Source organism: Rhinolophus hipposideros (genome assembly GCF_964194185.1).
Source record: "Rhinolophus hipposideros genome assembly, chromosome: 11".
Classification (NCBI taxonomy): domain Eukaryota; kingdom Metazoa; phylum Chordata; class Mammalia; order Chiroptera; family Rhinolophidae; genus Rhinolophus; species Rhinolophus hipposideros.
In genome coordinates this window covers 71,562,623-71,588,848 of record NC_138057.1, presented here as the reverse complement: position 1 = coordinate 71,588,848, position 26,226 = coordinate 71,562,623, and the positions used below count along the sequence as shown (strand labels likewise).

Here is a 26,226-nt window from a genome sequence, read left to right as displayed (position 1 = left end):
TATATTATATTATATTATATTATATTATATTATGTAAGACCGGGTCTTATAGTATAGCATAGTATAGTATATTAGACCCGGTCTTATACTAATATTATATTATACCAAGTCCCAGGTCTTATATTAATTTTTGCTCCAAAAGACACATTAGAGCTGATGGTCCAGCTAGGTCTTATTTTCAGGGAAACAGGATAGTAAGTTGCAGAGCCGGGAGTTGCACCCAGGTCCTTCTGAAAATAAGATTTGTAAATTGCCATACATTTTTCCAATGAAATCCCACTTGCCCATGGCAAAACCAGCTTATGAAAGGTATTAAATGCCACGAGTGAGCTTGAACTTCATTTTGGGGGATTGAGGCAGAGTGGTGTTATCCATTAGGCACAGTGCCTAAGGCCCATAATACTTTTAGGGGCCCACAATGTTTCAAGTGCTTTTAGAATCAGAAGAGAAAAACCAACTTTTAGGTTGAAGAAAATGTTTTGCGCTATAATATATTCACCCATACCAATGCAGTTGTAAAATATGAATTATATATATAGATCCACAAGCACAAGGAAAAAGTGCCTAGGACCCACGAAAATCATAACAAGGCCTTGTACCCAGGTGGGGCTAACCTTTCCGGGAAGGTGATAATAAGCAGACCAAATTGGAAGATGGGGAGGTGGTGGAAAAATTGTGAAAAATGTGGTCACAATTTCTCTCCTCCCGTCAGATACCCCCAAAGAGAGGTTAAACGGGGCACAGGTGAAACATAGGGCAGAAAGTGCCACCTCCTAGCTGCATGATCTTGGACAAGTGACTGGATCACTCTGACCCTCAGTTTCACTGTCAATAAAATGGGAACATGTACTCCCTGGGGTTGTTGGACAGACACCTAGTTTGCCTTGCTCGCCGCCACGTACGAAGCACTCAATAAACACATGCTGAGTGAAGTAATGTGTACTTATCACAGTGGCTGGTGGACCGAAAGCGTCCAGTAAGTGGTAGTTGCTGGCATTAAACATTGTAAAAAGTCCTCAAAGCGACAGCCCTATCCTGAAAGACCCAGACGTACCTCAGCAGCTTCTACGCGGACCTGCGCAGAAAACTGCGCCTGCGCATACGCGCTTCCCTCCGCCCCTTCGAGCGTGAGAGCCCGTGGGGCGGGCTCCGGCGACGGCGCGACAAGTCCGGGAGGGAGGATTGAGGAAGAGGCGTGGCTAGGAGGCGGGGCCCCAGCCACCTCCTTCCGAGCTCCGCCAGTTGCGCGCGCATCCTCCACCCCCCTTCTTTTGTGGTCCGGCCCATTGCGAGGGTGACAGGAAACCCTGTGCAGGGAGCGCCGCCATCTTGGACCTGCCCGAGGAAGATCCTGAGGGAGCCGCCGGAGCAGTCGCCGCGGCCACCGCTACTGCCGCCAGTGCGACTGCACCCCTTCGGCTCGCCCGCTCCCTGCCGGGGCCTCGGCCGACCCCCTCCGCCCGGCGCCCGCTGCTCTCGCACTCCTCTTCCTCGTCCTGACGCCCCCTCCCTCCCGGAAAGCTGCCCAGCCACCAGCAACCCCCCAGGTAACCCGGGCCTTCCGCAGTGGCCCTCCGGCCCAGGCCTCCTGGCCCGGCGCTCCGATGGCGGGCCGTAGGGAGGGCCGGCCCCGGGAGGCCTCGGCGAGCCGGCGTCGCCCCGGTGCCGGCCTTCCGGGACTCCCGCGGGGGGCGAGGGGGTCCCCGCGCCGCGCCCGCCTGGGCCTGGGCCTCGGCCGCTGCGCGCCGGCGGAGGGCTTCGGGGCGCGCGGGCAGCGTGCGCGCCTCGCCTTCCCCGCCTCCGGGCGGACCGGGCCGCCGGCCACCCGCGGGGGTGACGCGCGCGAAGCCCCTCCGTGGCGGGGCCCGTCCCGAGGGCCGCTCGGGCCCCGAGGACAAAGGCGGCCGGTCCCCGCGTCGCGGGCGTGCTGGCCGGGCCTGGTGGCGGGGGCGCCCGTGTCTGCGCTCGGCCGGTGCCGGCGGGTCCCGGTGTGGGGCCCGAAAGGCCCGGGACGGCCTCTGAGGCCGGGGCCCGGGGCCTCGGGAGTGACGGAGGCGAGCGAAAGTTTTGCCGTCCGTGGGGTCGCGGGGACGGCGTGTCTCGGGGGGTTCCCCTCCCCGGGCGCCAGGCCCGGCCTTGGCCGTCTTCGGACGGGCTGTCCTCGCGCCCGGCGACGGGCCGCGCGAGCTCCGGGCTCCGGGCTCCGGGCGAGGAAACGGGGGCCTCCAGCGGGATGCGGCCGGTCCGGCGGTGCCCGCGCCGCGCCCCCCGCGCCGCGGCGGCTCTTCGCCACCCGGGGTTCCTAGACGCGGCCGTTTCCCGGGGAGCCGCGGCTGCTGGGCTTTGCCCCGGCTTTGCCCCGAACGACAGCCGAGGCTCCCGTGACCCCCGAGCCTGTCGCGTCGGCAGCTACACTGGGCGTTGTCACACCCCCGCAGGAGGTGGCTCAGTTTCCACATTTTGTCTGTAGAAGCAACGGGGGCGGGGGTTGCGGAGAACACGTGCCTTCAGGGGACCCCGCGGAAACTGTCGGAGCCCACGCTGAACGTTTACAAAGCTGGCCGCTCGTGCCATTACCTGTCTGCAGCGCCTTGCGTCCGCACGTGGCCACCGACGACTGACCTCGCCGTCGTCGCGCCGCCACCCCTCCTCGTCCCAACACTCCCCCGGGCGTTGCCCCGGCCCTGCCTCTGGCCCGGGCCTCGGCGCAGGGAGTGAGTGGCCTTGGACTTTGTAGTTCAGTGACGCCAAGCGAGTCCCTTCGCCTCTCAGACTCCGTGTCCCATCCCCGCGGGGGTAACAGCACCTGCACTGGAGGCGTGCGGGGATTCGGGGGTTAGAAGCCTGTAGCTGCTGCTTGGCGTGTGTGTGGGGAAGTGCCCCGGCTGCAGGCAGTGCGTGTTTGTGGAGGAAATGAGAGGAGCGTGACTTACGGAGCGTTAGACTGGGCCTAAGTCTTAGCTTTCCCTTTAGTAGTTTATCATCAAGGATGTATCACCCCTCTGAGCTCATTCCTTATCCGTAAAATGAGTTTCTACGGTTAGAGATGTTTATAAAGGAGCTGGAGTAATTAGAGGCACGCAGCAAGTGGCATTTGCTTTAAAGATGGGAAACCTGAGATTCTAATAACCTAAAAAATTACTTGGAATTAAAGCTACATTTAAAAAAGGTTTGCTCTTTATATTTTATGTTATGCTTTATAGTTGTGTTATGCTTCAACTATGCGACAGAATTTGGGGTGTTCTTACAATTAATTTTTATCAGTATTAAATATCTGCATAATCTTAGTAAGACGTACTATTAGAGGAAACTTTTGGTTAAGGCAAATAAAATGTGTTAAAACTAGGGCTATTGTGAGATGTTTAATTTTTTTAAAAAAGCTCTAAATAGTAGGTCGTTAAAAATGCCAGGCATGGCTGGAGACAACAGTGTGTAAAGAGAAGTATCAAAGACGTTGTGCTTTACTTTTCAAAAACTTTCTATTCTAGATAATTTTATGCAATATGGAGTAGCAGGCTGAGCCTTCGCATACCACCTATCAGCCGGTGTCAACAGTGATCAGTCTTGTTTTATCTATGTACACCTTTACCCTCTCCACCAACTTATTTTGAAGCAAATCTCAGCATAGCATTTAATCAGTAAATTTTTCACTATTACTAATCTTAACTGTAGTAGGAAGTGCGGGGTTTTTTTGTTTTTGTTTTTTCCTATATACTTTCCTTCTATGAACAGAGGTGCTGTATTGGAGTACTTTGTTTCCTATTCATTGCAAGCATACTCTCATAGTTAGAAACATTTTGCTCTTCTCTTGATACATTAAGGAGTCCAGTTTTTTTTCTTACATTATTAATTTGTATAAAAGTGTAACATTAAATAACTTGTCAAAAGTGAGTTTTTTAAACTGTGTTTTAGAAAATGGGTTATTTTCAGAGGTTGTATTACTATTGAGGAAAGGAAATTGACCACTCATTTTGATTAGGTTAACTACCGAAAAGTTTTATGTCCACTTGCCTGACAAATGAAGTAGCATTCCACTTTACTGGGTCTATAAGCAAATCAAAATGCTTCTGTTCTTGAGTTCCATGAGGTAAGGACAGTGTGGGGTTTTTTTTGGATCATTACTATATTGTTAAAGTCCAGCACAAGGCTTTTGATTGCTAGATGCTCAACAAATATGTTTACTTTGGAATCTCAAAAGCAATGTCTTCGCTCTGTTCTTAACAAGATGTCTTGCATGTAAAAAAAAAAAATAACTAATTTCAACAGTAAGGATCAGAATTTAAATCACCTGAAATAGTTAATGGGTTTCTTTTTTCCTGTGTTGTCTTGAGTCAGTTATGTAAAAATTACACAGTAACACCATGTGTTCTGAGGATTAGAATAAAATAGCTATATAACAGTTGTGAAAAGATTAGTCAGACATAGTGCATAAGTTAACACAGTAAGAATCCAAACTATATTCAAAAACAAAACAAAGAAACGGAAAAAATACCCTTGATTATCAGTGTGATTTTTGTTTGTATTTTGAGGCTGATTGGCTTCATATGATGGTCCCTGTATTATTGGTAAATGTAGAAGTAATGTTGGAAATATGAATGGAGTTCTTTTGTTTTTGTTCGTTCTTTCATTTGTTTTATATCAGAATTGTATGTAAAATGCTTTTAAAATATTTTTAAAATCCTTTATTTGCTCTACTTTTAATATTTAAGAGTAGTACATACTCATACTATCAGAGCAGGGATATATAAAAAAAAGTTAGTAATTTCCCCCTTCCCTTTTCTACTTTCAGACCATGTATTCATTTTTCACAATTTGGGGTGTATCCTCCCATGTTATATGTATATAGGATTGAGAGAGAGAATGTATGTTTAAAATGGGATATACTATTGCATAAAACTCTGCAACAGTTTTTTTTTCACAAAATTTCTAACAAAATCATGGATATATTTCCAGTTAATACATGTATTTCTAAGTGGTTTTTAAACTACATGCATATTGTTTCATAGGACATATGTACTTTATTTAGTCATTTCCCTGTTGATAGGAGTATGGTTGTTTCCAGTTTTTTGCTGTAAAAACTCTGCATTAAATGCATTTGAACCCGTAACCTTGTGGACTGAAGCTTTTGTTTCTGTAGAGTATTTCTAAGTGGGTTTCTTGGCCAAAGGATGATTTGGATTATTACTATTTTTTTGTTTCTTTACATGTACATCTTTGTTTTGTATTTATTTATTTTTGGTTTATAAATTCAGCACAAAGATCAGTTTCTCTGACCAAGTATAGATTTCTTTTTAAAAAAGATTTTTATGAAAATATAGCTAACATACAATATTATATTAGTTTTAGTGTACACCATAGTTATTCAACATTTATATACCTAAAAAAGAGATTACCATGATAAGTCCAGCAACCATTTGACACCATACCATGCTATCACAGTATTATCAACTATATTCTTTATGCTACACTTCATATCGCCATGACTATTTCGTAACTACCAGTTTATACTTCTTACTCCTTTCCCCTTTTTCACCCATCTCCCCCAAAGCTCCTCCCATCTGGCAACCCTCAAAATTTTCTCTGTATCTATGAGTTTGTTTCTGTTTTGTTTGCTCATTTATCTTGTTCTTTAGATTCCACATATAAGTGAAAGCTGAGTTGGATTATTTTTTAACATTTTAAAATATATACCGATTACTTCTCAAAAATGTGGCAATTCAGACTTCCACAAGCAGAGGGTATGAAGGTGCCTACCTTCAGGTCTGTATCTGCAAATTTCAAAACTAATCATTTATGTGTCTGTACAACTTTATTTGGAAAGGTGTTTGATTCAGTATATGGAGACCATGCATTTCTGTTTTTGGCACAACAATGATTAAGTGTTTAATATGCATTTAGTAACTATACACACACACACACGCACATATGCACACACGCCTGGAAATACATCTATGATTTTGTTCAGTGAAAAAAAGCGCATTGTAGAGTTTTATGCAATAGCAAGCCCTAATTTAAAAGTTTATTTCTCATCCTAACTGTGGTATGTTTCATTTTCAAGAGGTAAGGTTGAGAAATCCCTTGTTAAAGCAATATCAAGCATAGTTAATATTTAAAAGGGGCCACACAGCAATTATTAGTGTTTATGCATTTAGTAAACATTTCTCTTGACAGCCAGAAAGTTGAGAGCTAAATTTTGCGTGCACTATTACGTAAAACTATTACCCTAAATTTTTATTGTAATTATCCTTCATCTTTGTCTGATTTTGATTGTTTTGTTTTTATTTTATCAGTCTACATATAATACAGCCTACATATAAGGTAGTTTTAATAAGCTACCTTAGAGAAAATCAGGTTCTTTGGAATTAGGCCTGGGTTCAAGTTCCAGCTCTGCTATTTACTAACTTTGTAACACTGGCCAAATGTGAATTTATCCAAACCTGTTTCTTCAGTTTTTACATGGACATGGTGATTCTGTAATTATGAGAATTAAGTAGGAATTATATAAAACAGCATAAGGAAAAGGAGTGCAGTTTATCACATGGTTTACTCTTAACAAATGTTAGTTCCCTTCAGAAACTTTTGTAAGTAGATGTAATGTGAATTATTATTACTAGTATTATTTATCCATATCTACAAGTACTGATAATAGTGCATCCTCTGAAGTTAATTTTTAAATACTGCTTATTCAGAATATTAAATGAGAACCCAATGAATGAACTGAGAAAGATTTGTGTCCCAAAGTACGACTATAGAGTTTCATAGATGTACTCACAGGAGGAGACAGGATGGTGTAAATGGTTAAGGGGGGGGTTTAACAGTCAGAACAGTCCTGAGTTCACTATAGATTGACCACTTAGCTGTGTGACCTGGACATGTTACTCACCTGTTCAGCCTTTCCTCGTGTGTAGCGTAAGGATAATAGTCACTATTTTATAAAAGTAGTAGTAAGAATTAAATGAGAAGGCATGTATTTAGCACATTGCCTGGTATATATGAAGTGTCTATATGGTAACTATAACAGTTGTGTTTGTTATTAGTTTTCAAGTTTATCGTGTTTAATGATGCCTGTTGTCTGAATGTAATACTCTTTTTTTTCCTTAAATCAAAGCTATTAAAGGAGAACTTATGCACATGTGAACTTTACTCAAATGCTTTTTGTAAAACATGGAAGAAAGTGCATTCTAATCATACCAGTAGTTGTGCACAAGTTACAGAATATTACCAAGGTTTTTCTAATTAGTGCTGAGTGTATGCATGTTTTCAGTGTTTGAATGAGACTAACATTTCTTAAGCCCTTTTTTGTTTTTGACTTTTCAGTAAATAAAGCAGAAGCACCCTTAAGTAATAGAAAAACTTAAGCATAGTTTAGAATATATTCCTCACCATGTCACCTTAACAGTGGCATGTTTCATGTTTAAGAAATGAGGTTGAGAAATCCTTTGTGAAAGCATTATTAAGCATAGTTAATTTTTAGATGGGGCCACTTGAATATAGTTCTACTGCAAATACATAAATTTAAGGTTTATCAATAAACTATGGGAGTATATTTAAGTTTAACTAGTATCTTACCTTAGAGTAAGAAAAGGAGGACCTTCAGTAAGATTGGGGTGATAACTTCGTAAGTTATATCAGTGTCTAATCACTACGTTGTACACCCGAAACTAATATAATATTGTATGTCAGTAACTGAAAAAAATTTTAAATTATTTTAAAATATATATGTAGTTTAAAAAAAAAGAAAGAAAAGGAGGACCTGTTTTGAGTGTTAGTGGCTACAGTGCTAGGTATTTTCAGCCTTTCTTGTGTACTGAAATTAGTAAATTTGAGCCATTTTTCTTTAACTTGGCTTTTAGGGTTTTTATTTGTAATTTTAAAGAAATTTGCCAGAAAATTGCGTGGTGAAATGGATACAGGGTGCTGGTATTCAATTTGAAATAGTGATCATTTTCTTTTATTTGAAAATAGTTTGTATCACTTAATGCTTGGTAATTTTAAAAAACATTTTCAAAATTAGTTATCTCAATATATATTTAATTAATGAATTAAATTGTGTGATAATTAGCAAGTACATAAATCAGTACAACTAGAACTGGGTTGTAATTTCATGATTAGCCTTTAGAGCGTTTCAGGTGAAAATTGATAATGTTAGAAGCCGTAGTTTTAACATAAAATGGAAGGAAGCAGAATATGTACAGCTACAACCTTCAGTAACAACAGGGAAAAGAAACAGGAAAATTAGAAGGAGGGAAGAACATGAGAGAAACTGTAATTTAACGCTTACTGATTACTTTTCCCCAAGTTTGAATGGGGAAAGATGAGGTAAAAATTAATTAGAAGAAAAGAGTCTGGGTCTGGGTTGAGTGCAAGTTAAGAAACTATAACCTTGAAATACCATTTTTACTGTGAGAGGTTATTTTTTTTCCTTGTGTTTGGGATCTGGTTCTGCGATCTGGTGAATAATCCAGACCAGTTTTAGCCTCAGGACCAAGTTCATTCTTAAATGTTTGGAGTCCCTAGTGTCTGGAAAAAGGGAATCAAGTTATGATTATCAGAAGCAGAGCTAATCTAACTAGAAAAACCCCCTTTCCTGAAAGAACTGGTTAAGGGAGTTTTCTGTGATGTCGAAGACTGATTAAAAATGTGTTACAACAAGTCAAGCTGGAATGGGTAGCAGGGCATCCACTTTTGTAGAATGTAATTCATACAGCTAAGTGAGAAGACTGCATTTTGTGAAGTGATCGTCTAATTACAACTTTCCCTTTCCTGATGACAATAATTCACTTACTTTAAATATATACTTTTTCTATAGATTAAATTTTGTTAGTTATATAGAAATTTTATTTGAAATATATAAAGGTGTTCATTTCAGTAAATTAATTTCTCAAATCATACCAAATGTCTAGCTTGTGTAATGTGAAAATTGACTAAAACAGTAAAAACTAGATTAAAAAAATACTGGGAATCAGATTTCCTAAAATGGGGTTAGACCTTCATATATATAAAGAATTTTTATTTTTGTTTAAACTGAAAACTGGTTTGAGAATAATTTTATTGGAAGTTATTACCAGTATTAGAATTCACCTCTTATTTCTTTGGCACCCAGCACAGCGTCTCACACATTCAAGGCATTCATTTTAATAAATGGAGAGGTGGTTTTTTTTAAGATTTTTATTGGGGAAGGGGAACAGGACTTTATTGGGGAACAGTGTGTACTTCCAGGACTTTTTTTTTTTTTTTTCCAAGTCAAGTTGTTGTCCTTTCAATCTTAGTTGTGGAGGGCACAGCTCAGCTTCAGGTCCAGTTGCCATTGCTACTTGCAGGGGGCACAGCCCACCATCCCTTGCGGGAGCCGAACTGGCAACCTTGTGGTTGAGAGGACACACTTCAACCGAGCCATCTGGGAGCTCAGCGGCTGCTCAGCTCAAGGTGCCGTGTTCAATTTTAGTTGCAGGGGCAGAGCCCACCATCCCTTGTGAGACTCAAGGAATTGAACTGGCAACCTTGTGGTTGAGAGCCCACTGGCCCATGTGGGAATCTAACTGGCAGCCTTCAAAGTTAGGAGCATGGATCTCCAACCACCTGAGTCACTGGGCTGCCCCCCCCCCTTTAAAGTTATTAAAAGTAGGAGACAAATTAGAATTCTTTAGGTTACGTCTATCTGAGGTTAAGAAATGGGTTGTGAGCTTTTTGAAATATCTTCTTTTACATAAACTTGCAAATTTTACAACCATGAGTCCTATTTTATGCTATTAATTCTCTCAGCTCCTAAAATAGTACTGAGCCAACATTTTATATATAATCTTCAAATCCTATATTTGGTTGAGCTATATGAAATTGCCAATAATTGACTTAAAAAATTTACAAGAATAGTTTCATATGGTTCTAATTTTGACAATTTAGTTTGGAAGTAATATGATTGCTGTTTCATTGGATGTATGCTAACCATTGATTTAAAGTAGAGTAAAAATGTTAGAGTTTATAAGTCACTTTACTTTTTAAAAACATTCTATTGTAAAATCAAGGCATTCTGAACAAGTAGGCCATCAGAATTCACTTTACCAGTTAATAGGGATGGGACGTTGGGGTAATGCATAAAGATTCCCTTATTTGAAATTTTCCAGAGTAACATTTCTTATTGGATATTTCCAAGTGGGAAATACTGGAATTGTTTTGATATAAATGGTTTCTTACAGTTGTACACATAATACATGAGAATGTTAAAGGAATGTTCACCTGTGAAAATTTACGCATTTGACCAGTTTGGGGAATGCAGTTTTTTTCTCTGACTTGTTGTAACCAACATTTTGTTTATAATCAGTGTGCTTTATTTTATATATCTTTAAAGGATAGCAGTGATCAGCTTGGGTAACTTGTGTGTGCTTTTCTACTGAAGTAACACAGTTTTCTTTATTTTTAGTGCCACCATGGCAACTGCACCGTACAACTACTCTTACATCTTTAAATATATTATTATTGGTAAGTTTATTTAACTTATACTCTTGTTCTCCAAAGGTTAATATACAAAATATTTATATATTAATACTGAACATACTATTCCAGAAGAAGTGAATAATTTTCTCAGGGCAAAATTGAAGCTCATTTGATAACATTTATTTTTGCATTAACAATGTACCTCTTGCTTAGTGGCCCTGGGTGCTTTTGTAGTACAATTCTGGGTACCCTTTGAAGTAATGTTGGTTGTTCTTGAGGGCTCCTTGAAATCTTGGTAATACTGGGGATGAAATTAATTTCCTACATGTGCTGATACATTCCTAAAAATATAATGAAAGCTCTCAGATTGCCCTGTATTCCAAAAACTGATAGAGAACATGGATTCAGAATAATTGTACAATATACTATGTAAAATGGAATATTGGTGGTATTTTCCTTAAGTTGCAAGAAGATTTCGCTCGCTTTCAAAGACAATGCTGTTTACTTAAGTATAGTTGTAAGAGCACAGTTGAAAGTACACATACTTTTCAGTCATTCTTCACATGAGAACAGTTTGATTTAATGTTGAACTTATGTGATTATACTGTAATGCTTCCTTCACCAATGGTTAAATTGCTGTAGTATAGAGGTGATATCTGTTCTGTTACTGTTTCCATGTAGTGTGTGTTCATTTCTTCTGTGGAATTACACAAAAAGTGAAATAAATATGAGATAAGATGGCATCTAGTGAAATAGGCTTCCAAAACTTATTTCTGCTTCGAATATTCTGCTGCCCTATTTATCAGTCCTAGGAATCTTGCTTTTACTCATGGGTTAAGGGAAAGAACAATACAAAACTTTGAAACAGCTCAAAGTAAAAAACACTGTTACAACAATTTCTTAAAAAGCACTTCCCAGCAGATGGCTATTAACATAATTTATAACTATACATTCTGTCACTGCTGAAAGTGGGGAATAGTGAAAAACTGATCTGTAGGATCTTTTGAACTCATTATAAATTAGGGAAATACAACTTTTCTAAGTGTCCCTGAAATTTGTGACATTGTAAGGACAATAGTAGTCATTGCATATAATTATAAGAGTATAAAATTGAGAAATGTAATTGCTACTTGAAACTTTTCTTTTTAAACAGGGGACATGGGAGTAGGAAAATCTTGCTTGCTTCACCAATTTACAGAAAAAAAATGTAAGTTTAATATGTAAAGTAAAACATTAGTAAATTCTTTATTGTCACTGTTCTTATCTTTTACAAAGTGTCATTTTCAGTGTACTCTATGCATTTAAATGTAACCTTTCCCTATATATGTACTTTTGTCTTTAGGGAATTTTATTTTTAAAAAGATACAGATAAAATAAAATACACCCACGTGTATAGAGTATTGATTTTTTTAATATGCTATATGTAATTTGATTTACTTATTTACATTTTTTTGATGTTCAAAATTCTTTAAAAATGTATACTATAATGTCATATCTTTTAACTATAATGTGAAATCTTTTTATTCTCTGACTTTGTATTATAGAAATTATCTTATTAGAGGAAACTTGTTGCTTATTTCATCTGTTAACTAAATAATAGATTGGACATATTTAAAATGGAATTCTGTCTACATTCATGACTTGATTAAAATTCAAAGTACAGCTTTTTCTTGGGTAGTAAGGGAAGGGGTCATTTTATTTTATGTAACTGATAAGCTAAATATAGTTGAAATTATTTCTGTCATTTTTTTTCTTCTTAATATAACATTTTATGAAGTGTCCAGTGGTCTGTTTGTACTTGTATCTAGAGACTGGTGGGTTTAGGCTTCCTGTGGCCTAATAAGGAAAGGACTAATAAACTTGTCCTATTGGATTAGACATAATTAACTTGCCAATATATAAGTATGTTAAATGTGATGATTTTCTTTGAGATATTGGTAATATTTTCCAGGATAAAAATTTGTTTGAGTAATAACCCCTAGAGTCCTAAAACCATTGATTTGTTCATATGTAATGATCAGAAGGATAAGTAGTATAATGTTGGTATTATGAAGAGTTTATTTCAATCTTTTAATCAATAGATTATTTCAGATCAGAGGTCAGCAAACAAGAACCTGTGGGCCAAATTCAGTCACTGCCTGTTTTTGTTAATTAAGTTTTATTGGAATGCAACCATGCCCATTTTATGCATTGTTTATGGCAGCTTTTGTGTTTCAACAGCGGAGTTGAATAGTTGTGACAGAGAACTTTTGGCCTTCAGAACTTAAAATATTTATTATTTGACCCTTTACAGAAGTTTGCTGACCCTTGTTCTAGTCCATTTATGTGAGTTCTTTCTTCTGGGTTTTTGCTGACTTTTTTTTTTTTTTTAAAGCACTAGCGTTAGTCTATTTATAGCCAACGAGCATTAGTAAGTCATTTGATTGTCCAGTGGATTCTTTTCCCCACTGATCTTAATTTGAAGCTTCCTGGAAGTTGGAATATCATATTATATTTCTTTTCCTTCCTAACAGTTATGGCTGATTGTCCTCACACAATTGGTGTTGAATTTGGTACAAGAATAATTGAAGTTAGTGGCCAAAAAATCAAACTGCAGATTTGGGATACAGCAGGACAGGAGAGGTTTAGGGCTGTTACGCGAAGCTACTACAGAGGAGCTGCAGGAGCGCTTATGGTGTATGATATCACTAGGTAAGAGATGAATGATTTTTCAACCTTCATACTGGAAAAAAGAGATCTACTTGAGGCAGGGCCGTTTCTTTTTTGTTGATTTAGGAATTCTTTAGTTTGTAACCGTGTGACTGTAATTGTGCTTCTTCAGGTTTTATGGTTTCTTTAAATTGCTGTGTAAGACTTGACATAACATGTCGATTTCCTTTTCTGAAAGTGGGTATGACTGAAGAAAAACTTTAGGAGATGCTGGTGGAGCTGACAGAAGAATACAATTCTGAAAAGCAGCATCAGTTGAATTATTTGAGGTGAAATAATATTTTATACCAAACCTTGTTCTTTTCACTTCAGTAGAAAGCAAGCAAGTCTTGAGGAGTTACTCTATTTAGTCTCTGGTGTCATAGTTTACACCTTTTCAAAATAAGGCCAACCAAGGAATTAAATAGTTGCTAATCCAACATGGTAGTTACTAAAAGTTCTTAATGCTTGCATCTGAAAGTGTTTATTAATTGTTTTTTATCCTAAAATGGACCAAAGAGGCTTACAGTACTTCAGGCAGTGAGATTAAATTTATTTCAACTTAGATATTTCTGGACACTCCAAGTACTTTATTCAAAGTAACAAAACAACTGTAAATGTTTGACTTTGGAAAACATGGAAAATTGTGACACTTCATTAAATTCTGTGCTGTTTGTCTACTATAAGTTGGAAGATGAACTGGATCACCTTTCCTGTTAATGCCAAGTGTCAGGCGTTGTGACTGTCTCCCTTTTAGGAGGCAAGGTAGGCATGGGTGAGTGGGACCAAGTGATAATTAGACTTTCAAGCGTATTTCCTTTTGCTTTATGCTTTTTCCTAGAATTGGGTTGTTTCAGGGTAAAACTGAGTGAAACAGCTTTAATGCTGTTCATATAGCCAGGTAGTGATCAGTAAATAGTTTTGTGAGAAGACTTTTAAAGAACCAGGCTATCTGTACAGGACATCTTTTTATGAGGGATGCATTCTTAATGACTTTGTATAATTAAAAACTCCATACATTATTAATTAAATAAATATGGCAATGTATGCTTAAACTATATCAATGTATAGTGTTGTAGTTTGTTTTTTGTTTTTTTGGTGTGTGTGTTTTTTTCTTTTTTTAGCTTTTTTGACATATAATTGACATAACATTGTGTAAGTTTAACGTGTACAGTGTGATGATTTGATACATGTATGTTTTGCTTTTAAAAATACCTTTTAAACATAGTAAATACTTTTGGTAAAATGTGTGTCTGTTTAAATCATCAAAAGTAATTCTGCTGGAAATGACCCAAAAGTCCATCAACTGATGGATGGATAAACAAATGTGGTATATGCATACAATGGTATAGAACTCAGTTATTAAAAGGAAAGAAATGTTGACACATGCTATACTGTGGATGATCCTCAAACATTTTACTAAGTGAGAGAAGCCAGAAATAAAAAGCCACATGTTGTATGATTCCATTTATATGAAATGTCCAGAATAGGCCAATGGATAGAGATAGAAAGTGGATTGCTAGGGGATGGGGATTGGGTGCTGTAGGGTATGGGGTTTCTTTTTTTTTGCGGGGTGATAGAATTAGAGGGTGGAGATCATTGCACACCTTTGTAAATATTCTTAAAATCACTACACCGTGTACTTTAAAAGGATGGGCTTTATAGTATGTTCATTATATCCCAATAAAACTGTTTACCAAAAAAAAGTTCTTTAGGCTTTAGATAGGTGCTTTCTTGACTCAGTGATTCTTCAGAATGACATTGAAGTTGCAGCCATGACACTGATTTTTTTCTATTATTAATCTTGACATTTTGCAAACTTCAAAGTTCCTGCTTTAATAATACTTTTTATTCTTGGCATTAACTTAATTGTTACAGGGTACTTTCCTAAATTGACAGCATAGCTTTATCATGGCAGTTTGTTTGGCTCTATCATTTGATATATCTAACATCCATGCCAAAGTTACGGATATTTTAGCACTTTTTTTTTAACACTAGAACCACCATTTAATAAATTTTGGGTGATATTGTAGTTGTAGATTTGAATTATGATGGTGAATTTTAAATTAATGAAACAGTTACCAGAACCATTGGCAGAAGTTATGGTACCTGTAAATAATATAGTTTGTAGGATCTTGATACTACTTACAAAGGATGTGTAGATTTCTCTGTTTACCAAAGTGGTGCCAGTATGTGGTTCATTCTTGCTGCCAGCTTTGACATTTTAAAATTCATCAAAATTAGTATAAATATTTTTTGGACTTGTATTATTTAAGGTTTTGTGCATGAAGTAAGGTATGTTTGTTGTATAAAAGCAAGGTATACCAGTACTGCAAATACTGAACCAGTGATAGGGCTTGGTTTTTTAAAAATGACTTTTGACCATGGTTTATTTAGAAAATTTGAACATTGGGAAAAAGTTATTTTGATTTATGTGACTTTTTTTTGACATTTAGGTGGCGATTTGTGTATGATATCTAGCACAGTAAAAAGAGTCTGAGTAAGAAGTTCTTTTCCATTCCCACTGGGAAAGGATTAAATGTTTGGAATGTCAACTTTTATATGAGTACTGGCAGCTGGAGATTATATTCACAAGGCTGAACTTGAAACACTTTTTTGAGGACCCAATGTGTGTAAAAGGTTCTAGGCCTGATTCTGAAATCATTTAAATCTTTGTGGGCTTCTGTTTCCTCACCTATTAAGTAAGTTAAGATGGATTAATGTTCAGTGAGTCTGTATAAATCAGAAACATTCTTAACCTTCACAATTTTATTATTTTGACCCCTTTGGTAAAGTCTGATTAATATTAATATTATACTCTGTATAATATAGTAAATTGGATTTGTTTGCTATTTCAGGACCTACTTGACTAGTGCAAGTGAACCTATGAGTTTTTAAACTCTTGCTTGGAGAAAATGGAGAAATAGGGCAGTCTGAATCCCAAAATGATTTAGCTGCTGGTAAATAAGAGTACAAAGTTGGGATAAACTCACTCTGATATCTGGGGAATTGAATTTCCAGTCACATGTATTAAGTGCCTTTTTAAAGCCAGTTTTAATGCAGTTGTAATTAGCTTCCTCTTTAAAGAAAGGTGAATTTTATACTAGCATACTGTGGTGTGACTGTCTTGGTTTATAATCTGAAAAATTTAAAAACAGACGCAAAAGTGGTTTCCATTGAATGTGTCATTGGTTAGACATTTTGGTACTATTTTGTCTCCAGTTTGTATTTGAAAGTCTGGATGATTTCACAATAATTTTAGGTTTTCAGATTGCAAATTCTGAGTTCAGAATTGTTTTCTGTAAATTTTCTATGTTGTTCCTTGCTTGCTTATTGGTTTGTTTATGGGTGTGCTTTTAAATGTAAGCAATTTACTCCTGACATGTAAGTGATTAGAGTTGTTGGATATTGAGTTATTTAAAAATAATAGTTTTAGATTTTTTAAAAGTATATGCTTTACATTTCACAACTGTTATTCTTTAGGGTAACAATCTAGTCAAAGTAAAAATACTTTTTTAAGTCTGTCAATTAAAGTGTTTATTTTAAATATTTATTGAAATTTCTTTTTTTCTATTGAAATGGCAATTGTTTGTGGGTCACAGATGTAAACTTTAATTTTTGCAGAAGAAGTACATATAACCACTTAAGCAGCTGGTTGACAGATGCAAGGAATCTCACCAATCCAAATACTGTAAGTTAAATGATATCTACTAAATGCAAAATTTAAGATCTAAGCTAACCCAAAAAGGACAGCCATTTGCTAGTGGGATTTTTGTGTTTCGGTGATAAGAATGAGAGAATCTTTATTTCTTAAATTGATTGAAGAAAACTTAACATTTTTTTCAATACTCATTACCCCAGGCTTTTGTTCATGTTTGTGGTTAAAAAAAAAAAGTTATGAATGGGGTGGTGATCTCATATCAAATAGAGATTATGAAATCTGAAACTATCATTTTAAAAGGGATCTATACTAGTTTCGTAAAATGTTACCATTAGAAGAAACGGCAAAATTTACAAGGAATCTCTGTATTTTTTCTTACGACTGCAGTTATCTCAATAAAATTTCAATGAAAAATAAAGAGTTCTGCATGCTTTAAAAGCTTCGTAGCCAAAATTAGAAGATACTGAGATTTTAAAGGCCAGTCACCATGCTAGGCTCTGCAGTTTACAAAGATAAATGTGGGTCTTTGGCCCACAAAAAGTTATAGTCCAGCAGGGAGATTACCTGCAGAAATACAGATAACTATGCTGAAAAGCAGAGTGAAAAATGAGTTAGAAATAGAGTGATTGGTGCAGTGCTGGGTGGCCCACGGTAAGCATTGCCATCTGGAGAAACCAGCTTTCCAGAGGAGGTGGTGTTTGAGCTGGGAGTTTTAGGGGTGAGTAACGTTTTAGTAGATGCTACTGAGGGTATTCCAGGGACAAGTGAAGAAAGGCACTCAGCTGTGACTGACTGAGCTTCTCGAGAACAAGGCCTGTGTCTCATGTAGCTTTGTACCTCAGCAGCTAGCAGAGGCCTGGTTCAGTAAATATGTAATGAGTGGTAAGATTGGCTTTTATCAGGGAACAGCAATTTAATCATATTGAGAGTTAGTTAACGTGTTTTGCCTATTATGCCAGGGACTGTGCCTAGAATTTCATATTCATTATCACATTAAACCCACTGCAAACCTATAGATGTACATTCATAGCGACTGTATTTGCAATAGCCAAAACCTGAAAGCAGCCTAAATGGCACCGATAGGGGAATGGTTAAACAAGCTGGTACATCCATACAATGGAATCCTCCTCAGCCATACAAAGAAATGAACTATTGATTCATGCAGCGACTTAGATGGATCTCAAAGGCATTATGATGAGAGGAAAAAGTCCGTTTCAAAGGATTACATACTGTATAAATCCATTTATAAAACATACTCAAAAAGACAAATTGTGGAAATGGAAAACAGATTTGTGGTTGCTAGGGCTTAGCGATGGGGGTAGAGGGGTGTGAGTAGTGTGAGTTGTCTAGAGAGAGGGCAGCTACATGCAGTTCTTTTGTGGTGATGGAACAGTTCTGTATCCTGATTGGGATGATACAAATCTATATCTGCAAGAAAATGGCATAGAACTAACTATACACACATGAGTGTGTAAAACGGGTGAAATCTGAGTAATGGCTGTAGATTGCACTAAATCAGTTTCCTGGTTTTGAGAGTGTACTAGAAGCATGTAAAGTGCTATGCTGGGGAACCTTGATGAAGGGTATATAGGACCTCTACTCTTTTGTAAACTTCTGTGATTCTATTTATTTCAAGTGAAATAAATATTTCAAGTATTTCAAGTTATTTCAAGTAAAATGTTAAAAAAAAAACACAGTAACAAAAAAAACACTCACTGTAGAGTGTCTTTGAGGAGTATAGTAAAAAATTAGCCATATCCTTCCTGCCTCATTGATGCCTCTTGAAATCTTACTGAATCTTCAGAAGAAAGAAAAATCTCTTCTTTAAGTTCCAGCTCAAATGTTAACATTTTCTATAGCATTGCCTTTGATATCTATGTGGAAATTACAGCAATCCCCTCTTATCCGCCGGGGATACGTTCCAAGACCCCCAGTAGATGCCTGAAACCACAAATAGTACTGAACCTTCTATATACTGTTTTTTCCTATACATACGTGTTCATACCTATGATAGTTAATTTCTAAATTAGGCACAGTAAGAGATCAACAACAATAATAAAACAAGTTATAACAATATACTGTAATAAAAGTTATGTGAATGTGGTCTCTCAAAATCTTTGTTGTATTGTACTTATCCTTGTGATGATGTGTTGACCGTGGGTAACTGAAAACGAAACCGTGGATAGAAAGTACTGTATATACTTTCTCCTTTTGTTCATGGTATATTTTGTACCTCTGTCTTGTTAGCATGCCACTTTGTCTTCCCTTTCAGGGTGATAAGGAAGCAGTTTGGAAATTCATTAGGAATTAGGAGAGGAGGCAGTGTTTCCATTCAGCAAACATTTGTTTTGAGTACCTGTTTTATGATGGCCCTGTAGTAGGCCATTATGACTATCAGTCTTGATTTTTAGGAAAAGAATTGAATTCTTTTTTTAAGTGTAATTACCTTAGTTTTTGAAAGACTAGTGGACTCCATGTGAAAACTTCTTTCCTTCTTCAGTGGTCAGTTGTCCACACTGATTGAAGAATGCTCACTGTTATACTACTTAACTGCCCTTACTCAGGGTTTACATTCAGGTCAGAAGTTTATTGGACACAATTTTTTGGAAGTAGGAGAGCCAGGGGCTATAATTTCAACATGAAAAAAGTTAATGGTAGAAATCCCTTTTAGTTTAAACCAGGGGTGTCCAAACTTTTTTCAACGTTTTTCACCAAGGGCCATATGCGGTAAAATACACAAAGAGCCGGGCCACTCACTCGAGGTGAAATACGTATTGCCTCACCTGGTTTAAGTAAACTAAATATATTTTTGGAATTTGCTGCAGGCCAATAAAAAATGGATCGCGGGCTGCAGTTTGGACACCGCTGGTTTAAACTATCCATTCCTCAAGTATCTGCATCTGGATTAGTGGTAATCTGTTTGGAAGGGGAAGGGAGGTGTGATTTACCAGTTGGTGCCAAATAAGCTTACATATAGACAGAGAGAGTTTATACATAAACCCCACCCCCCAATAAAATCCAAAGCCCTATTTCTCAAGGCTACCCACTTTTTTTCTTAGAACTTTTCAGAGCTGCCTTTAACTTTGGTCTAAGTTTACTTATATAAAATGATTCCAAAATGGATGTAGTTGTGTGATATTTTGCCTTGGAGCTGAACTCACTGTATATGTGTCCCCCAGCCCCACTGCCTCCCATGAATACACATTTAAACATTTGTAATCAGTTGCCACAAACTTAGTCCTGCCTAGGGATAGTGTGGGGTCGGACAGTATTTGTCTGAAGGTCCCAGTTCGGGTTTTCTACCTGGGTTCCAATGTCTTCCTTACCACTGACTCACTGACTGACCTTTGACAAGTCCCTTTGCCTCATTTGAGCATTAATTTCCTTACCTGTAGCCTGAAGGAGTTGAACTAGTGGTTTTTAAACTTTTTGAGGGTTCCAGAAACTTTTGAAAATCTGATGAGAACCTTGTCTTCAGAGAATGTCCTTGTTTAAAGCATTTTGTGCTTAATTTCAGTGCAGTCACAGATCCCCTGGAGCTTGTCCATGAACCCTTAGTAATGTTAGATAAATCTTAATCTTTGGCCTAGATCATATGTGCTTCATGGACTGTTTTATTTTTGAATGGCTTATGAGCTAAGAATGGTTTTTACATTTTTAAAGATTAAAAAAAAAAAAAAAGAAGCAAAGAAGCACATACAAAGAGACCATATGGGGGCCCAGAAACCTGAAATATGTACTCTGCCATTTACAGAAAGTTTGTGAACCCCTGGCCGAGACGATTGCTGAGATCCCTCTTAATTCTAATGGCTTCATGATTCTGTGGTCCTATCTGGTGGATAATTCCTAGTCCTTGGTTTCCTTTGTAGGCCACAATGTTTTTTCTATCAAGATTTAGGATTTCAGTATTTTAAGGATTGATTTAAATCGTTGCTTTTGTTTTAAGATGTCTTTCTTTACACATTAGGTAATAATTCTCATAGGAAATAAAGCAGATTTGGAGGCACAGAGAGATGTTACATATGAAGAAGCCAAACAGTTTGCTGAAGAAAACGGTGGGTTCCTTTTAAGACTTTTAGTGGGTTTTTTTTGGGGGGGGGTGTCACACATGGGAGAATTTCTAAGGAAAGGTGGGGTTTTGATCCTGCAGATTATTTGACAGATTTTTTATTTATTTATTTTCTTTTAATGCAAACTGCTCAAATTTCAAGAATGAAGAAACAGCAAAATGTGTTTGAGAATTCATGGGGTAGTACAATTATTCCCTCCATCTCAAACTCATACTATTTCATAAAATACTGAAAGCTGATGGAACACTTTTATTCAGATAGTAACTGAAGAGAATGTCCTTGTGGGTTAATTTGAAATGTCCTAATTATAGTCTGAATTTTATTTTTAGGCTTATTGTTCCTTGAAGCAAGTGCAAAAACGTAAGTATGGCTAAAATTAGTATATCATTTTCAATCAGATTTCTTTACGTAGAACCATATATGTGAAACATGTATAATGTATGTATACAGTTGACCTTGAACATGTATCTGAACTTCGTGGGTCCACTCACGTGAGGATTTTTTTCAATTGACTGCAGTTCATTTGACCCACACAGTTCAAACCCGCCTTGTTCGAGGGTCAGCTATGTAGTTGGGTATCCACATGTGCGGACTGTAGTTATACATGGATTTTCAGCTGCGAGGGAGGTCAGTGCCCTTAATCCCAGTGGTGTTCAAGGGTCAACCGTACATAAAAGCTATAATATGTAAGTGCATAATGCTATGGCAGGAACAACAGTAAGCAAACATCCCTTTGCTTACTGTTTCACATTTCAAAATAATATTTTGTTACTTTTTACACAAAAGATGATACCTTGATTATGCCCATTGCTAATCTAGGTTAATAAATAAAATTGTGTTAACATTTCAGAAGAGTGTGACTTTCACAACTGAGGTTGAGTTTGCATCTTGGACTCAATCTTGGTCAGCTTGTTCATTTACTACTTCTGATCCTGGTAAAAAGCATGACTTAAGGAAATACTCAATGTCTAAGAGTAATTGGAAGCATAATTAACATTTTCTAATTGTTATTCCAAGTCCATTATTAAACCCGACTCTTATCATAGTTCTTCATTTATTAAGCCAAAAATTCCTTGCCGTGGAGGAATTCCTTGCAGCTGGCCTATTTTTGTTTAGCCTCATCTGTACTGTTAGTCGTAAGAGGACTGAACTGAAGTTGGAACATGGCTAATCATGGAATATGTTACCATCACTAGAAACAGTCCAGTTCGTGCTTGGCTAATCAGACTATGCAAATCTTGGAATCATGTTTGCATGTTTGAAGATATTTCATTTTTGTTTGGAATACCCTCTATTATTACAGAAAAAATGGCCTATCTTAACTGTCATACCATTAATATATTAGCATTTTAATGAGTAGAACACACACAGTTATCCAAATATGGTTTGTAGAAACAACTCAGTACTTTGTTTATGTGCTTTCCACAGGAAATATTTTCCCATGTTGTTCTTCTTAGCTCAGTCTTCTGGTAATCTCTTATTAGATGACAGTGGCTAAATTGAAGACATCAGGGCAGTTGACTAAAGGTTAGCAAAAGGTCAGTGTATAATGACTTATCTTTTGTAGAAAACTATGGCTCTCAAATAAAGTTGTCAATTGCCTCTTAGGGGAGAGAACGTAGAAGATGCTTTCCTTGAGGCCGCCAAGAAAATCTATCAGAACATTCAGGATGGAAGCCTGGATCTGAATGCTGCCGAGTCTGGTGTACAACACAAACCTTCAGCCCCGCAGGGAGGACGGCTAACCAGTGAACCCCAACCCCAGAGAGAAGGCTGTGGCTGCTAGTGACCTCTTTGCCATGGCTCTCATTTGACCTTTCACCCCTGTCTGTTGGAAGCAGTACTTTTTACTGCCTCATTGTCTTCTGTACATCTTACTGGGTTTAATTACAAAAAAAGAAAAAAAAAAGAAAAACAACTCTGTTGTAAAAACAGTTTAACACAATACTAAACTGCTAAACAACTAGATGTAATCAGGTTATCAAAGGCAAGTAGAGTAATAAATCTCTCCTGCATGGAAAATCTAGACTTTTTTTTCCCCGATTGTCCTCGTGATAGGTATGTCACCAATACATAATTTAAACTGAGCACTGATGCTGGACTTCATGATTTTTACCCCTGCCTCTCTTTGGCTAGGCTTTGTCTCACTATACAGTTTAATTTGACATCTTAAGCCTTTCTCCCCATCTTTAACTGTTCATGTATGTCTGTTGTAACCAGTAAGTTTATTGCTGTGAAATGACTTCTGATGCTAGAGAAGGGGTTGTATAACTGCTTTTGTTTTGTTATGTCAGATAAATTCCCTTTTGTGGGCGGCATCTTGGTGGCATTTTTCTTGAGGAGGTTTGCTTCTGTCTTAGCCTTGCACAGGGAAAATATCCATTTAGCTTTTTCTTGTGCTTAATAGCTTTATCTCTCTCTTTTTTTTTCTTCACATTTTATCCTTTTCTCTTTAGCAGAAAGTAAATATGTATAAAATTTGAAGGAACCGAACTAACATTACATTCTGTGTATATTATTTTAATGAAGAAAATAAATTGATTACTGGCATTGGAACAGTATAAATGACCAGTTTGTACAGTATGACCTCCATGTGACCATGTTATTCCCTTCCATTTCACACAAGGAAATAGACACAACTGCAGTTCACAAGTAATACTGGCTCCACCCTTTGGTGCTGGCAGTGTTTGGGGACATTATGCTGGAAAGAGCTCCTAGAGTGAAAGGATTAACACTAGCGATTCTCCTCCATCTTTGCACTGTGGCTTACCTGCTGATTTTCGTAACTGTTCTTGTGCAATCGACAGTGTGCTAACCTGCTTTTCTCTTTCTGTAAACGTTTTGCATTACAGGCTGCATTTCTTGCCTTACTGTATAGAAAAAGAAAAAAGGCTGGGTTTATTATTGCACATTTTAAGCTTTTATACCTTTATCTTGGAATGGTGAGATTTTGAACCGACAGCCAGAACCACAGGCCTGCTGTTAAGGGATTTTAAATTGTGCATTTTTAACACTACAGTGAAATAATTGAAGAGATCCCTTGCCTTCTTAGATAAGGGGGCTATTTTATGTCATGTTGGCATAAATTATAAAAGGGAAAATGTTTTTGTTTCAGTGTTTGTGCTGATACAAAGTAAGTTATTACTTTGCACTAGATGGTTTGGCCACTGAATACTGTATTGCAAGGGAAAAAATTTTCTTTAGACAACAAACTTACATTTTACCAAGTTCTTTACTTTTGTTGATTGATTTCTAATCGAGTTTCTTCAGACTGGGAATTCAGACGTTATTTGAAGTAGGATAGGTAAACCTTGGTATATTATATAACAGCAACTCAGCTCAACTGCTGTGTTTAAAATACACATTTAAAATCCCTCTTTACAGACACTAAAGTAAAAATATACCTTTCTGGGTTGTAAACATGTGGTAATACCCAGAGTATTGTATAGTCAATGTTAAATAAAAGCCAAAACTGGAATGTGCGGTAAATAGGATTTGGTTAATTTGTGGACTCATCTTTATTTTTGTCTTGAATTTTTTAAAAAATGTTGCCTGGAGTGCATTGGTACATTCTGTTAGACTTACAGCGACCCGTTTGCTCACACTGTTGCATCACAAGGGACTCACCCAGGGACCATGACCTGCGGGTGTGTGTATATATTTACAGAGACAAAACCAACCAACCGCCCATTGGAATGTAAGGCAGCAATCACAAACTAAAGACTGGGGCTTGTTGAGGTGCGACACCTGTCGCTCAAAGCCAGTTACAGTGGGTCTCATTGTTTTTGTGACAGGACTTATTCAGACTGCTGTACTCTTCATTTGATGTAACAAAATGCTATTAATCTAAATATTTGTAAATAAAGTACCTGTATCTAGATTAAAGTCGTTTGTATTATTTTCTGAACTATAATAGGATCTCATATTTTCTTCAAGCAAACAACTATTTGACATAAGTTGTCAGTTTTTATTGCAGAATTGTCCTTATTGTATAGCGGCGTATATGTATGTAGCACATAAATCCACATCACTCAGGAATTGAGCTCCACTTTCTATCCTTGTATTTGGATCACACTTGCTGTGTTTTCAGCCAACCTTTATCAAGGTGAGATCAGCACATTTGATGTCTCATAGTGTTCTCCCTTGACTATTACTTGGGGCCAAATTCTGTTATTTGTATGCGTAATCCCCTATAATAAACTTGGGTGCTCAAAACTAGAGGAGCAAATTGTCATAACATCCGTGCGCTCAACACTGGGCAAGTGCGCTATGGCGAGAATGTGAAAGTCTTAATTTTTAATCCATGAGAGTTTACTGCTTACTGTAGTCACCTGCTTTCTCTGCGTTACTCATTGCCCTCGCATCTAGGAGGCCCTCCACAGTAGTAATTGGTGCTCAGTACTCTCTATATGTTAGACATTCCAGGAAAAGATTCAAGTATTTTCCATGGATAATAAAGTATCTGATGCAGTAAGCTTGACTTTTTTTGTGTGGGTGTGGGCAGGGATTAGTGATGTTCACATAATACTATTAATAGTTTCTTTGGAAAAATGTCTTTTGGAACCAAATGTCTGGCTTCATACATGGATTACCTTACCTCTCTAATTCCAAGAGACTATAGTTTTGAGAGCTTTTTTGCCCACACATCTGTTGTTTAAGGGTGATATTTTTTTTAATAGGTGTGTGGTTCAGTTCACTATCCTTAAACAGAAAACCTAATGATTACCTTCCATTCCTGTTTATTTGGGAATTAAAGTTCATGTGCCAGTTTCAAAAGAAGATAGTTTACCCTCATTCAGCTCATGGATAGAACAGGAAAATGTGTCCCTGAAGGATTTCAGTAATTGTGAATAGGCCAGGCTTTTTAAGCACTTTGCTGTGACTTGTGAAAATGAAACAGAGGAGAAGGTAAGTACAAAAGAAGCTACCAAATCAATTTTTGTTTTGGAAGTTGATTCCTTCTAGAACTTACTGTGTTTTATGTCACTTTTCATTTTTTTTGTTGTTGTAATTATGTATCCCATGTCTAAATGGTCCAGTTGTAGCCAAACTACTTTTCAGGAATAGAAAGCTCAGCAGGTGGTGAGGGATTACCGCACTGTGCCCTCACACACATTTTACTGTGACAGTAGTTGCTATTCTTGTTTTTAAAGAAATGTATTTGTAGACAGACCATGGAGTTGAGACATTAATTATAGTACTTCAAAAATTTTATGAAGCCTGAACATAATTTGACTTTACCCCTGGGTCAGAGCCTCCAAAGTACAAAGCTCTACTTTTCTGCCAAAGAATATTTTTGGTTGAGAAAAAGCACCTGAAGTGTAGTAGTTCTTTAGCAGATTATTTCCAAAGGTGAAATATAATCATCAATAGGTA

The 26,226-nt window shown here is 37.6% G+C and overlaps 2 protein-coding genes across 3 annotated transcripts in view; one reads left to right on the top strand and one right to left on the bottom strand.

The window, feature by feature from the left end:
- The window catches only part of GSN (gelsolin), a 100,039-nt gene extending 97,371 nt beyond the window's left edge, over nt 1-2,668 (bottom strand). The window contains exon 1 of one of the 2 annotated variants that reach the window (XM_081065660.1): nt 2,578-2,668. The gene's annotated coding sequence lies outside the window, so the exon portion shown is untranslated. The remainder of the gene's footprint in view (nt 1-2,577) is intronic. The other variant, XM_081065662.1, reaches the window with a different exon arrangement.
- Nucleotides 1,286-25,061, top strand: RAB14 (RAB14, member RAS oncogene family). The gene is made up of 8 exons (XM_081065671.1): nt 1,286-1,547; nt 10,418-10,476; nt 11,585-11,638; nt 12,945-13,122; nt 16,744-16,810; nt 20,748-20,835; nt 21,180-21,210; nt 22,459-25,061. Exons 2-8 carry the CDS (start codon nt 10,425-10,427, stop codon nt 22,634-22,636), a joined length of 648 nt encoding a protein of 215 aa, XP_080921797.1. The 5' UTR covers nt 1,286-1,547; nt 10,418-10,424; the 3' UTR covers nt 22,637-25,061.
- Nucleotides 25,062-26,226: the final 1,165 nt, after the last annotated feature.